Genomic DNA, 16,652 nt, shown 5'->3' with positions numbered 1-16,652 from the left:
TATTTGCCTGCACTACAGTGGAAAAAATAATTCTGAAGCCCTTCGTCAAAATTAGACATTCAAATCAAAACAGCTGCCTCATATCTTTAAGTCTAATTACACTGACACAGACTTTTTAGAAAAACAAAAATAAACTACAAGACGAAACTATAAAAACAATTTGATATAAAATACCACAGTCAAGAGTAATAACATATCACTTATTGACCAGGTCACCTAAATCTATGGGTTGTCAGGACCAAAATTTTTTTCTTATTAATACTGGAAATCAGTGGCTCATGCTTCCAATTCCAGTAATTTGGGAGGCCAAGGCAGGAGGGTCACTTGAAGCCAGGAGTTCGAGACCAACCTGGGCAACACAGCAAGACCCAGTATCAAAAACAGAAACAAAACAAACAAAAAGTGGCTTACTGGTTTCTGACTCAAAATGTTTAAGAAAGGTATCTGTGCTTATGGGAAACAGAAAACTATCTCTGAATTAAAATACCACAGATACAAATATTTTCACTTTTTTGTTTAAAATCTAACTAAACCTGTCGGTACATGAGATAAAAGAATAAAATCACCTTAGGTTTTCAAACAGAAGATTTTTGTAATATTAAAGAGCCATATCAATAATCAGAAGGTTATGACAGTAAAGAAATAAAATTAAACTTGCAAAACTGATTTTAAAATAAGTTAAGCTAAAAAGGAGAAAGGTGGTAAAAGATTATGACAGTAAAGAAATGAACTTGCAAAAATGATTTTTTTTTTTTTTGAGACAGAGTCTCGCTCTGTCACCCAGGCTGGAGTACAGTGGCCAGATCTCAGCTCACTGCAAGCTCTGCCTCCCGGGTTCACGCCATTCTCCTGGCTCGCCTCCCGAGTAGCTGGGATTACAGGCGCCCGCCACCTCACCCGGCTAATTTTTTTTGTATTTTTAGTAGAGACAGGATTTCACCGTGTTAGCCAGGGTGGTCTCGATCTCCTGACCTCGTGATCTGCCCGTCTCGGTCTCCCAAAGTGCTGGGATTACAGGCTTGAGCCACCGCGCCCGGACTCAAAAATGATTTTAAAAGAAGTTAAGCTAAAAAGGAGAAAGATAGTAAGAATATATACATAAAAATAAGTTTCATCTGGAGTGAAACTGCAACTATTTCTCCTATTAGAAGATAATCTCAGATTTTTAGGTTCAAAAGATGCTTTTCAAATTTTATTTTATTTACTTTTATTTTGAGATGGAGTTTTGCTCTTGTTGCCCAGGCTGGAAGCAATGGGGCGGACTCTGCTCACTGCAACCTCTGCCTCCTAGGTTCAAGCAATTCTCCTGCCTCAGCCTCCCACTTTTGAAATTTTTTATGAAAAATAAGTAGTACTTCCATAAACAGCCTTACAAATAGTTACATTTATTAGATTAAAAGAGTTTTTAACATTTTTGATGCAGGTGGTACAAAAACCAGAATAAATAGGTGGTTTAGAAACAAATTTATCACTCTCTTTAGGCTGAAGTATTTTTTTTTTTGGAGACAGAGTCTCCCTCTGTCACCTAGGCTGGAGTGCAGTGGCGCAAGCTCCGCCTCCCAGGTTCATGCCATTCTCCTTCCTCAGCCTCCAGAATAGCTGCGACTACAGGCACCGGCCACCACGCCCAGCTAATTTTTTGTATTTTTAGTAGACATGGGGTTTCACCATGTTAGCCAGGATGGTCTCGATCTCCTGACCTCGTGATGTGCCCGCCTCGGCTCCCCAAAGTGCTGCAATCACAGGTGTGAGCCACCGTGTCCAGTCAAGACTTAATTCAATGATCAAAGAAAGCACATTAATCATATAATTTTTTAAATTGTATAGCAAGTCTTGTCCTGTTTTACAGATGAGGCCCAAACAGACTGAACAAAAAAGAATATGAAAAAGGAGAGGAGTACATAGTTAAATGGAAGTTACTGATAATGTTTTAGCTCTTAAGCTATGTTAACAAGTATTTATTAGATTAGCATGGACTGATGTGTCATGAACCAAAAACTGTGTATCTGAAATCAAAAACAGGATAAACAGTTTATAAGTAGTAACTGCAAGATTTAAAAGTGAGGGCAATGACTGACATATATACATCTCTCAGAGTAAATAGGAAATCGTTAACAACTATTTCATGAGTGAAGTTTCAATATATTTTTTAAAATTCACAGTAAACATCAAGATGGATTTCATTTTATGTAACACAATAACTCAGTCACCCACTCATCCTAAAAATCTCTATAAGTAAAACTGATTATAAAGATATGTTAAGGCAGTGTATTTAAACCATGACCACTAGAATCACAATCATCATGAATCTCTTTTGCTAAGTGTCTTTTACTGAGATTATATAAATCTTTTAGCAATGCTTTTCAGTGCAGTACAGAGTAGACAACCAATAAATGTTGGTAGAATTAAATTTACCTTCACAAACAAGACATGCCTTCTTATCAAGGCATTTAACAATATCTTATTTTTTGAATGATCTTACCTGATTTAAGCCTTATGTTCATACCTTTTAATCATACTTCAATACATTCATATATATAATAGTTTTTAACAGATTCATCTTTGAGTACCTATAACTCTAAAAGGCCCCTTCACTAAACCTACCATTCCAACCCCAATTTTATTTAGAAAATACGTCTTTTCTTCATGGTGATTCTACAGTAACTTGAAATAATTTGAATATAAACTTATTCAGTTTTACTAGTACATGCATAATTTTCAACTTAATTACATACTATACTAATCAAAGCTTAAAACAGGAAAATAAACTATTTCAAAATCTGCTTCATCTACAATGTTTTTACTCAAAATTTAATTCCAATCACTAGCATAAACCCAAGCATTACTCTCCAGGGGTGTACACTGCTAAATAATTTGTCCAAATGTCAACTGCAATTTTCAAAAATCCTCTCTAACCCAAAATGTTAAACATCTGTAAAAAATACTTGTTTTCAGAGTGGTTTACATTCATGACATTTAACCTTTTGCTGTACACACCACAAAATTCAAGTCTCAATTACCATGCAAACAGGAAACCTGATCATTTCTGCAGTAGCCATCTGCATAGTCCAATATCAAGTATTAGTTCTAGCTTGCACTAAGTCATGTGTTACAAGTCTTTTTCTGCACCCTCTATAATTAGTTGTAATTTGCCTCTGTTAAAACGTGTTTCTTAAGGGACATCTGGCCTTGAAACTTCCACCTTCTCAATGAAAAAATACTTAGTGTCTGGATTTTTTTTTTTTCTCTTTTAATATGGAACACTGCATGGGTGGTATAACCAAGTCCAGACTTTGAAAAAAAAATAAATTCCAAGAAAAGATAGTAATTAAGAACCATTTAAGTATTACCAACTATAAATGTAAAGTAAAACTTTGTTGTAACTATCCACAGATTTCTAAATTAATCTCTCAAATATTAGAAGATCACAAAGTAACTTTTCATTTTCAAAAGAATATAACATTGGACTATTAACTTCTAGAAACTATATTAAGTTAAATTGGATAATACATGTTTGGAATCAAAGATTTTATAAATGGAAAAAAGATCTGAGTCCAGTGGGTTGATATGACACTCAAAGCATCCACTTAAAATAGGAAATAATTTTAACAGTTCATTTTTAACCCTAACTTCACAAAGATTAAAGTTACATTTAGAATATGTTAAACCTACATACAGATTCACATGAAGTCATTTTAATAATACTTATCAATTTAGTTGATTATAGGCAATCTTCCTTAAAACTAAAAGTTAAATATTAAGTAGCTGATAAAAAAAAAAAAACCTAATAAAAATGAATGACAGACACACCACTCTTTTGCAAGGTGAAAGTGGAAACATTCTCCACAATAAGCTATGGTCCTGACCTATTTCGCTTTCCTAGATTGGAAAATTTTTGGTAGAAACTCTTTAAAACCAATATTACACATCTGCAAAAAAACACTAGCAAGAAATATAAGATGCGTCAGAGAAGGAATAAATAAATCTGAAAAAAGAAAAAATCAGTTTCTTATACCAAAACTTCAAAAACAATTATAAAATTTGGTGCAAATATATTTTCATCTTCCCAAAAAATAACCTGAGAAATTCCCTTCAGATTTAGAAAAATTATGTAAAGAAAAAATTCATACAGGTCCTTTGCAAAAATCTAAAAATGTTAATGTAAAAATTGGACACAATTAGGCTGTACTTTCACTGTAGATGTAAGTAATAAGCAATCTGCATGGTCCCTAGTAGAGCTATGACAAAGTAAGTAAAATCTGTAGGAAAACAACCTTTACATATTTTATTCAAATTTAAAAACGCCCATTACAAATAATCATGTAACTTAAAAGGGCATATACAAATTAAAGGCCAGGCACGGTAGCTCATGCCTGTAATCCCAGCACTTTCAGAGGCCAAGGCGGACAGATCATGATGTCAAGAGATCGAGACCATCCTGGCCAACATGGTGAAATCCCTTCTCCAGTAAAAATACAAAAATTAGCTGGGCGTGGTGGTGCACACCTGTAGTCCCAGCTATTCGGGAGGCTAAGGCAGGAAAATCGCTTGAACCCAGGAGGCGGAGGTTGCAGCGAGCTGAGATTGCACCACTGCAATCCAGCCTGGCAACAGAGTGAGACTCTTTCAAAAAAAAAAAAAAAATTAAGTATATAAGCTATGTTTATGTAACAGTTGATATATTCAAAAAAGTAAAGAAATGTCAAATACTACTAAAATTAGTTAACATAAACAACTTAGTTCAATAATTTCTTACCTGTATCCCATCCTTAAGTTTCAAAATGCATTCCATAGTATTGATGGTAATTACCACTGGTTCTGAACCCAGTTTTGTCCATGGTACATGAATCCTTAATTCATGAATATGTCCACTTAAAAAAGTGAATGGTAATTTCAGTTCCTTAAAACACAAAACATTGCATAAAAGTTAGTAAGTGTTTAATATTTTTTATTATAATATGCAAATTTCTTTTTCAAAAAATAAAATTTCCAAAACAAGAATATTTGGGGACTTACTGTTTAGTGCTTAATATTTTTCATTCTAATGTATAAATTCCTTTCTTAAAAGAGAAATAAAATGTCCAACACAAAAATATTTTGAGAATTACTGTTTATCAAAAAGTAGCATCAAATACCTTGTTAGGCCATAGTTAATGATAAATAATAATTTATAGTACAAGTTACATTTAATAAGTTACTTAAGCACTCTAGGCCTGTCTCCTACTTTGCTGAATGGAAAAAATATATAATACTTGGTACATGATGAAAGCTCATAGATGGTAGTACAATAGTATATAGCAGCAGTACTTGAGATACCTGAAATTATGTAATTTTTTAAGTCTCCATCTAAAAATATGTCTTCAAAATATGTTTTAAACTAATAGAACAGTATTCTAAGTGAAGTTGAAAGGGGAGCTCAACTGGAGATTTGAGAATAACTTGACAAAATGAAAACTGATCAACCTAAAAAAAAAAAAAAAAATGTAGTCCGCTTCACCTAATGTAAAATTGAACTGGATACTTGGTCCTAAATTTTAAATATTTTCTGACTGCTTTCCATTATCATTAGATAAAAGATTAGACATGAAAAATTTCACCAAAATTGCTTTATGCTCATTTGTCTCACTTCTACATACAATTTGTTTACAAATCAACAAAGGACGAAGAAAAAAATGTATTCCCATCACATTTTTTACAGTTATTGTAACTCTATTTGTGAAAGTTAATAAAAATATTAAGCTTATTCATTCACATTTTAGCCTACCTAGTTGGTTCAGCAACACAGTAGCAATATACCTAAATACAGACAGTATAGTAAAGTGATTAAGACCAATAACTCTGCAGCCAGCAAAGACTTTATTGTATCTGTGCCTCAGTTTCATTATCTTTAAAATTTGTATAAAAATACTATATTTTGAATATTAGATCAATTAATCTACATAAAGCTTAGAATACTACCTTCCTCACAGAGAAATCATTATAAAGGTGCTAGGCTGGGCACGGTGGCTCAAGCCTGAAATCCCAGCACTTTGGGAGGCCAAGACGGGTGGATCACGAGTTCAGGAGATGGAGACCATCCTGGCTAACACGGTGAAACCCCGTCTCTACTAAAAAATACAAAAAAACTAGCCGGGCGAGGTGGCAGGCGCCTGTAGTTCCAGCTACTCGGGAGGCTGAGCCAGGAGAATGGCGTGAACCTGGGAGGCGGAGCTTGCAGTGAGCTGAGATCTGGCCACTGCACTCCAGCCTGGGCAATAGAGCGAGACTCTGTCTCAAAAAATAAATAAATAAATAAATTTTTAAAAAGGTGCTAAATATTTATTATTATAATTACAAAAGTATGGGCCTAATTTGTTTCTTCAACCAGAGGTTTTTTTTTTTTAGAGGGCAGCTATTAAGGTTATTGTTAGTACTCTATGCTAATAGAATGTCACAATTTTTAGATCTTTGTCATTATCACAGTATTTTTAAAATGCATTAATTTCTTCAAGCATTGTTCAGCTAGCACAAGATTATATATTGATCAGTGCCTGTAACAAAAGCAATATTTACTAAACACTGAGTATGTACCAGGCACTATTCTAAGCACCTTACTTGTAAATAATTATTTACTCCTCCTAAGAACCACAAAATTTAAATACCATTATCCCCATTTTACAGTGAAGAATCTGAGACATGAAGGGTCAAGAATCTTCCCAAAATGAAACATCTAGGAGAGCCTGGACTCAAAATTAAGAAATATTATGCCAGAGCCATGGCTCTTAACCACTATAATACTGCCTCTACACTTCCATTATCAGCACTGAAAATGTTTCCACTGGCTATTTATCTACCTAACTGGACAATGAGCAGATTACAATTCCACCTCTACCACCCTATGCCTTGTGTAACAATGATATATTTGCAAAATGGCTTTCAAAGTTGCAGTCCAAGGGCATAACTCAGATTGTCTCAGCGTTCTCAGAGTACAGATGTTTAAAGACACCTGAATCAAACTCAAGAACTTAGTGTCATCAGAATGCTACTAACCAAACATTAACACAAGAGGTGACTTTCTGGATTAGAACATGGAATTTTGAGACATATGATCTGACTTTATAAGCAAGATAGTTTCAATTTCAAAATCACAGAGGAAAGAAAAATAAATAAATAACATATTTATATATACTGTAAAAGGTGAAACACAAATGATGATTGTTATAACAAATGGATCTTCCTTGAGGTAACCAAAAAAGGTATTTTCTTTTCATTCTTTTCCCTTCTTGAAATATATAAATCTACAACTTTAAAATATTTTATTTATGTATAACTTTTAGGTAATACATCATGTAAAATGCATCCCTAAAATCAGAACATCTATAATAATGCAATGGATATTAGTAGCAAAGAATTTCAGAAGAGAGTTGAATATATCTCAAAAACCTAATTATAGGTAAGGTATTATAAAATAACAGAGAAAAGGGATACTTTTAAAATGAACATAACAGGCAACAAAAGCAAATATAGAAAAATGAGACTACATCAAATTTTAAAACTTCTGCACAACAAAGGAAAAAGAATAAAAAAGATCACTTATGAAATGGACAAAAATATTTGCAAACCATCTATCTGATAAGGTACTAATATCTAGAATATATAAACAAGTCCTATGACTAATCAACAACAAAATAACAATAATTCTATTTAAAAATGGACAAAGGAATTGAAGACATGTCCACAAAAAAGATATACAAATGGCCAAAAAGTATATGAAAAGAAGCTCAACATAACTACTCGTTAGGGAAATGCAAATCAAAAACCACAATGAACTATCTCTCAGTCATAACAATGGCCATTATCAAAAACATAATAAGTGTTGAGAAAATGGAATACTTATACACTCTTAGTGGAAACATAAAATGGTACAACTGCTACAGAACATAATATGGAGATTCCTCAACAAATCAAAAGCAGAATTACAATGATCCAGAAACCCCAATTCTAGGTACATACCCAAAATCATTTAAAAGAAAATCTTAAGGAGATATTCACACACCCATGTTCAAAGCAGCATTAATCACAATAGCTTTAAAGTAAAAGCAACTCTAATATCCATTTTTGAATGAATGGATAAGCAAAATGTAATAACATACATACAATGGAATATTATTCAGCCTTAAAAAATAAGCAAATCCCATAATATACCACAACGTGGATGAAACATGAGGCCACTATGGTAAATAAAATAAGCCAGTTATGAAAAGATAAATACTGTATGATTCCACATATATAAGGTATCTAACATTGTCAAACTCTTAGAAAGTACACTGGTGGTTGTCAAGGGCGGGGGCAGGGGAAAGGTAAAAAGGGAGTCATTGGTTCAACAGATAGAGTTTCAGATTTATAAGACAAAAATGTTCTGAAGATCTGCTGCACAAGGATGTGCATACAGTTAACAGTAAGATAGTATACACTTAAAAGTGCTTAAGATGGTCATTTCTCTTTAAGAAACAAGGTCTGTCACCCAGGCTGGAGTGCAGTGGCACAATCAGCTTACTGAAACCTCCAACTCCTGGGCTCTCCCACCTCAGCACGCCAAGTAGCTAGAATTATATGCACATGGCACCACACCCAACCAATTTTTTAAATTTTTGGCACAGATGAGTCTATGTTGCCCAGTCTGGTCTTCAACTTCTGGGCTTCAAGCTATCCTCCCATCTCAGCCCTCAAAGTGCTGGGATTATAGGCACGAGCCACCATGCCCAGCCTCAATGACAAATTTTATGTCACATGTTTGTTACTACCAGAACACACTCACACAGACACACACATAAGTGACAAGACTTCAAGAATGCTGAATGAGGAGCTCGGCAAATCCTCTCCCTAAAAAGCAATGACAAAAAGGACAAAGTTGTCAAAAATAACAGCTCAGCAGCAATAAGAGTAAGACTAGCATAAGGTCACAATACAATTTGGGTCAGGCAACAAAACAGCAGACCAGTCCAAAAATTAACAGAGAAATATGGAAAGTGATATAGCCCAACGGGATCTTGCCAAGGTCTCACATTACTGGTAGTCTAGAAAGTTGTACGCATATGCAAGAATGTACTTATTCAGAAGACTGTATATCTGTTGTTCCACCAGATATATCTGTTGTTCCACCAGATATACAGATACAATCCCCCTAACAACCACAAAGAGAGGGCAATAACTAGCAAACTACTCATTTCTAGTTAACCATGAGGCCTCATGAACATAGAGAATTAAAAAAAAAAAAATCAGACTTATAATCTCCTGACTTTGAAACTATTACCCAGCAAATGTATATATCCCATGTCAAAGAGTAAATACCTTACTAGCTCAAAGGTTTAAACAATCTCCAATCACTGGCTGATGACTACTTATAGTAACCCAGTGAAATTCCTAGAATGCCAGGCTTAAAAATAGAAAAGAGAATTTTTTTTTTTTTTTAATGAGCAGAGAAATCAGAGGGCACACGAAAGAGACATCACAAAATTAGTCGAGGCAAGTCAATAAACAAATAAACCTGCAACAACAACCATCTCCTGGGGGAGAAGAAATCAAAATCCAAAGTTGCTGCAATATATTAAACAAAATGTCCAATTTACAACAAACAACTATGACACATGCAAAGCACACAGAAATAAAAATAGTCAATAGAAACTATATTTGAAGGAGATCAAATGCAGGGCTTGGTACACAAAGACTTCAAAACATCAATTCCAAATATGTTCAAAGAAATAAGGGAAACCATATACAAAATTTTTTTTTTTTTTTTTGAGATGGAGTCTCACCTTGTCACCCAGAGTGGAGTGCAATGGTGTGATCTCAGCTCACTGCCATCTCTGCCTCCCAGGTTCCAATGATTCTCCTGCCTCAGCCTCCCGAATAGCTGGGATTACAGGCACCCGCCACCACACCCAGCTAATTTTTGTATTTTTAGTAGGGATGGGGTTTCACCATGTTGGCCAGGCTGGTCTCGAACTCCTGACCTCAAGTGATCCACCCACCTCGGCCTCCCAAAGTGCTGGGATTACAGGCATAAGCCACTGCATCCGGCCTCAATTAGAAAATGTCAATAAAAAGAAATTACAGAAAAAATGAAAATTTTGGAATTGAAAGTACAATCAACAAAATAAAAAATTCACTAGAAGTGCTCAGCAGCAGATTTGACTTGGCAAAAGAATCAGTGAATTCAAATCCAAATATATCATAGTCAAACTACAGAAAGCCAGGGACAAAAAAAAAGCTGAGAGCAGAAAGACAAAAACAATTTTTCAGGTACAAGGAAACTTTTAGTAGATTAACACCTAATTTCTCCAAGAATTCTATATCCAGCAAAATTATCCTTCAATAATGCAAGCAAATTAAAAGACACTGAAATAAAGAATAAGATAATTGATTCCTAGCAGAATATTAACAGAAGTTCATTAGACTGAAAGGAAGTAGCAATAGATGATAAAACAAATTCACACAACAAAACAATACAGGTAATTATGTTGGTGACTGGTAAAGGACATTATAAATGCTTTGTTCTCCCGTGTTCTTCTGATTTAAAAGGAAACTGCGTAAAACAATAATGATAAAATTGTATTGTTTGACTTTTAACAAGTGAAGATGCAATATATGTGACTATAACAGCACAAGCAGCAGAAGAAAATGGAGTTATAGTAGGGAAATGTTCTCTATTTTAATATAATAAAGTTATCAATAATCTCAAGTAGTTTGCAGTAAATCAGATGCATATTATAATCCCCCAAGCAACCACAAAGAAAATAATTCAGGCCAGGCGCAGTGGCTCACATCTGTAATCCCAGCACTTTGGGAAGCTGAGGCAGGCGGATCACGAGGTCAGGAGATCGAGACCATCCTGGCTAACATGGTGAAACCCCGTCTCTACTAAAAATACAAAAAAAAAAAAAAAAAATTAGCTGGACTTGGTTGCGGGTGCCTGTAGTCCCAGCTACTCAGGAGGCTGAGGCAGGAGAATGGCATGAACCCGGGAGGTGGAGCTTGCACTGAGTCGAGATCACGCCACTGCACTCCAGCCTGGGCAACAGATCAAAAAAAAAAAAAAAAAAGAAAGAAAGAAAATAATTCAAAAGTAATTTGAAAGTCAATAAAGCAATTAAAATAGAACATCGAAAAATATCAATTTATTACAAAAGAAATTAATAAGAGTATCTGAGGAACAAAACAGACATGAGGCACACAGAAAATAATAGCAAAATGATAAATGTAAATTCAATCACATGAATAAAAATTAGAGGTGAACAGATTAAAAACTTCAATCAAAATGGAACCCAATGCTCATCTCCTCCACAAAGAAAAACCAAAACAACAAATAGAGCACTTTGAGTTGAATGTCTATGGGAGAACAATGGAACTCATCAGGAAGTAATGAAGTTCTTCTGAGGCACAGAAAACTCCACAGGTCAGCATAAAGACGAAAGGAGAGCACCTGGCCAAGACCAGCCTGGAGCCAGAAGGGGCTCCCCATTGATGAGAAAAGTTAAGCAAGACATCCTCAGCAGTCCCCATGACCACTGTGGATACTTGCAATCCAAGCTACAGGGCAGCTCCACAGTCCTCACAAGCCCTGAGTCCAGTATAGCGAGCTGCCTGAGGTCCATAAGGCTGGATTGCTCCAGAAAGAGAATTCACATTTGATCCACTGAATTCCCCAGGATCCAAGCTGCTGCAGTACTATATCATTTGGAGAATGAAGCAACTGCTAGAGTGCATTCTGCCTTGGGGCTCAATAGCCCTGGCATCTCTACATCCCTTGGACCCTGTAATCAGAAAATGGCAGCTGAGAAATAGCAGCCATTTCTCAGGGACTAAGGACCAGCCTGCCTAGCATTCCTCACCCCAAGCAAAGCCACACCACTGCCTCCACAAACACCCACAGTCTAGCCCACTGAGGCACTCACAGAAAATGCTGATATTGATGACAGCTGAAGAATTCACATAGAAATTACATTACTGCACCCAATCAGGAAAAAAGCCCAGGCACCCTACTCAACCAATACTGAAGTCAAATCTACAGGAAAAAGTTTTTTCCTATGAAAACTACTTCATAAAATTGGCAGAGGTGGTTGTTCTACCAGATAAACAGATATCAAGCTAGGGACACAAGAAACATGAAAAGGCATGGAAACATGACACCTCAAAGGAACACATAATTCTCTAATAACATACCCCAAGGAAAACAAACCAATAAAATACCTGAAAAGGAATTCACAGTAATTTCTTAAGGAAACTCAGTGAAATACAAAAGAATACGGATAGTTAATTCAACAAAATCAGAAAAACAAGTCATGATCTGAATGAGAAATTCAACAGATATATGCCATAAAAAAGAACCAAACAGAAATCTTAGCATTGAAGAAGTCAATGAATAAAATTTAAAAATACAAATGAAAGTTTCAGCAATACACGAGATCAAGCAGAAGAATTTGCGAACTTGAACATAAGTCTTTTGAAATATAGTAAATCTTCACCTAACATCATCAGTGGGTTCTTGGAAACTGTGATTTAAATGAAACAACATGTAACAAAACTAATTTCACGGCCTGGCACGGTGGCTCACACCTGTAATCCCAGCACTTTGGGAGGCCGAGATGGGCGGATCACGAGGTCAGGAGATCGAGACCATCCTGGCTAACACGGTGAAACCCCGTTTCTACTAAAAAAGTACAAAAAAATTAGCCAGGCGTAGTGGCAGGTGCCTGTAGTCCCAGCTACTGGGGAGGCTGAGGCAGGAGAATGGCATGAACCTGGGAGGCGGAGCTTGCAGTGAGCCAAGACCGCGCCACTGCACTCCAGCCTGGGAGACAGAGCAAGACTCTGTCTCAAAAAAAAACTAATTTCACCTAGGCTAACTGATATAAACAAAAGTTCCTACAGCCTATGTCTAGTCACAAAAACATGACCAATATTTTAAAGAGCCAAACCACTTCTAATATCAAATACTGAAAAAGATGTAGGCTATATGTACATTTAAGAAAGATTAATGAAATTATTAAATTAGTATCAATTATTACATTATTAATAAAATTAAGATTAATAAATATTTACCAAATTTATGGTCAATTGGTGAATGACAGCAGTCACAATGGTTGTGAATGAAATCATGAAACAAATGTTCGGAAAGTGAAAAGAGGAGCATCTTCTAATGCCACACAGTTAAAAAACAAGGAATACTGTGAGATCACTGCTCTCTGAATGCATCATATATTGTGCATCTGTATGATTATCATATACTTTATGAATTTTTATTGTATAGTATCATGCGATTGTTCATTTTCCAACCTGCTTATTCCAGTTGCGTGTCACAGGTGGCTGAAGCCTATCCAGCCACTCAGGGTAAAAAGTAGAAACCAGTTTTGGACAGGACACCATTACATCACAGTTCACACACACACACACACTCACTCACTGATACTGGGACAATTTAGACATACCAGTTAACCAAATATTCACATCTTTGGTAAGCAGAAGGAAACCAGACTATCCGGAGAAAACCCATGCAGATATGGGGAGAACAAGCAAACTCCATAAAGACTGAGGGCCTGACCAAAAATCATTTTTGTCTCAGCAACATTATAACTAAACAATGCTGAACATTATTTTGAGGTCCTCCTGTACCCGGGTTAGCCAAAAAAAAAAACAACGAAACAAGTAAAAAACAGACAATTAAAAAGAATGAGAAGAAAGCCTACAGGGCCTGAGGGATACTATTAAGTTAAAAAAAAAAAAAAAAAAGCATGTATTTTTGGAGGTCCAGGGGAAGAGAACAGACAAGGCATATAAAACCTATTTAAATAAATAATAGCTGAAAACATCTCAAGTCACAGGAGAAATATAAACATCCAGGTCCAGGAAGCTCCAAGTTTCCCAAATAGACTCAAGTTTCCCAAATAGACTCAACCCAAAAAGGTCCTCTCAGGATACACTATAGTCAAACTGAGAAAAGATGAACATTACAGTGAAACTGTCAAAATTCAAACACAAACAGAATTTTTAAAATAGGAAAAGTGTGAAGTAACACATAAGGGACTCTCCATAAGACTAACAGCAGATTTCTCAGCAGAAACATAGGCCAAGAGACAATGAGATGCCATATTCGAAATGTTGAAAGAAAACAAACTGTTAGCCAAGATTACCATATCTAGTAAATCTACCCTTCAGAAATGAAGGAAAAATAAAATCTTTCCCAGAGAAGCAAAAAATGAGGTAATTAATCACCACTAGACTGAAAGGACAAGAAATGATTAGGGGAATCCTAGAACTGAAAGCGAACAGACTATAACTACCATCATGAAAACATGCAGAAGTGTCAATCTCACTGATGAAGCAGATTCACAAATGAGAAAGAGAAGTAAAAATTATCACCACAGAAACCACCAAACTGCAAAGATAAACAATAAGAAACTAAGGAAGAAAGAATGGATATATACTTTAAAGAAACAAAAGGGAATTAGCAAAATGACAAGAGAAATTCCTCACCTATCAATAATAACCTTGAATGTAAACAAATAAAAATGCCAAATTAAAAACTATAATCCCCAATTAAAAGCTATAAACTGGATGAATGGATTAACAAAAAACAAGACCGGGCTGGCCAGGGTGGCTCACACCTGTAATCCCAGCACTTTGGGAGGCCAAGGCAGGCAAATCACCTGAGGTCAGGAGTTTAAGACCAGCCTGGCCAACGTGGTGAAACCCCATCTCTAAAAAAATACAAAAATTAGCTGGGCATGATGGTGGATGCCTGTAATGCCAGCAACTTGGGAGGCTGACGCGGGAGAATCACTTGAACCTGGGAGGCAGAGGCTGCAGTGAGCCAAGATTGCACCACTGCACTCCAGCCTGGTGACAGAGTGAGGTGGGGAAGTTGGGGCGGGGCGGGGCGGGCAAGCAGGGAAACAAGACCCGACTATACGCTGCCTATAAGAAACTCACTTCTGTAAACATATACATAAACTTAAAATGAAGAAATGAAAAAAGTTCCACCAAAAATGAATAGGAGTAGCTATCCTTATATCAGAAAAAATATACTTTAAGTCACAAACTGTATAAGGAGACAAAGAAGGTCATTATATAATAATAATAATGAAGTCAATTTGACAAGCATCTATAACAACTATAAATATATACACACTCACTACTAGAGCACTCAGATAAAGCAAATATTATTGGATATAAAGAGAGAGATAAACTCCATTACAATAATAATTGGGGACTTTAACACCCCACTCACAGCACTGAACAGATCACTGGCAGAAAATCAGTCAAAAATATCAAATTTCAATTGCACTTTAGACCAAATAGACGTAACATATTTACAGAACAACAGCTGCAGAATACATTCTTGCCACTAGCACACAAAAAAAATTCTCCAAAAATTTTAAAAGTCAAAGTCATATCAAGTTTCTTTTCTAACCACAATAGAATAAAACTAAAAATCAGTAACAAGTAAACTTTGGAAACTGTACAAATACATGAAAATTGAACAGCATGCTCTTGAATAACCAATGGATCAATAAAAAAAGTGAACAAGAAATTTTAAAATTTCTTGAAACAAATGAAAATAGAAATACAACATAGTAAATCCTATGGAATATAGCAAAAACAGTACAAACAGTTTTTAGCATTAAACAGTTGTATCAAGAAGTTGAAAGATTTCAAATAAACAACCTAACGATGCATGTCAAGGACCTAGAAAAGCAAGAACAAAACAAACACAAAATTAGTAGAAGGAAAGATATTATGAGGATCAGAACAAAATAAATGAAATAGACACCAAACAATACAAAGGATCAACAAAATGAAAAGCTGGTTTTTTGAAAAGATAAACAAAATCAGCAAACTATTACACAGACTAAGAAAAAAAGAGACCAAACCACAGAAACACAAAGGATCATTAGTGACTATTATGAACAAATACACACCAATAAATAAGTGAACCTAGAGAACACAAATAAATTCCCAGACACATAATCTACCAAGATTGAACCAAGAAGAAAGAGAAAACCTGAACAGTCCAATAACGAGTAAGAGGATTGAACCAGTAATAAAATCATCAACAAAGAAAAGCCTGGGACTGAATGGCTTCACTACTGAATTCCACTAAACTTTTTAAAAAGAATACCAATTCTTCTCAAACTATTCCAAAAAAACTGAAGGATAGAAAATCCTTCCCTCAAGCCTGTAATCCCAGCACTTTGGGAGGCCGAGACGGGTGGATCACAAGGTCAGGAGATCGAGACCATCCTGGCTAACATGGTGAAACCCCGACTCTACTAAAAAATACAAAAAACTAGCCGGGCGAGGTGGCGGGCGCCTGTAGTCCCAGCTACTCGGAAGGCTGAGGCAGGAGAATGGCTGAACCCGGGAGGCGGAGCTTGCAGTGAGCTGAGATCTGGCGACTGCAGTCCAACCTGGGCGACACAGCGAGACTCCGTCTCAAAAAAAAAAAAAAAAAAGAAAATCCTTCCTAGCTCGTTCTACAAGGCCAATATTACCCTAATAACAAAACCAAACAAAGAAACAACAGAAAAAGAAAACAAGACAATATGCCTGATGAACACAGATGCAAAATCCTCAACAAAATACTAGCAAACCAAATCCAATAGCACAGCAAAATG

General features: G+C 35.7%; 1 protein-coding gene across 1 annotated transcript in view; it reads right to left on the bottom strand.

Moving 5' to 3' along the window:
* Positions 1-16,652, bottom strand: part of LOC111520902 (vacuolar protein sorting-associated protein 13B) — an 883,038-nt gene that overhangs the window by 852,681 nt on the left and 13,705 nt on the right. Inside the window, exon 3 of the mRNA XM_026454936.2 lies at positions 4,757-4,900. Within this exon, the coding sequence (XP_026310721.1) occupies positions 4,757-4,900 (144 nt within the window). The remainder of the gene's footprint in view (positions 1-4,756; positions 4,901-16,652) is intronic.

Source organism: Piliocolobus tephrosceles, chromosome 7 (assembly GCF_002776525.5).
Source record: "Piliocolobus tephrosceles isolate RC106 chromosome 7, ASM277652v3, whole genome shotgun sequence".
NCBI lineage: Eukaryota > Metazoa > Chordata > Mammalia > Primates > Cercopithecidae > Piliocolobus > Piliocolobus tephrosceles.
Note: the sequence above shows the minus strand (reverse complement) of the source record. Positions and strands in the feature narration are given on the sequence as shown.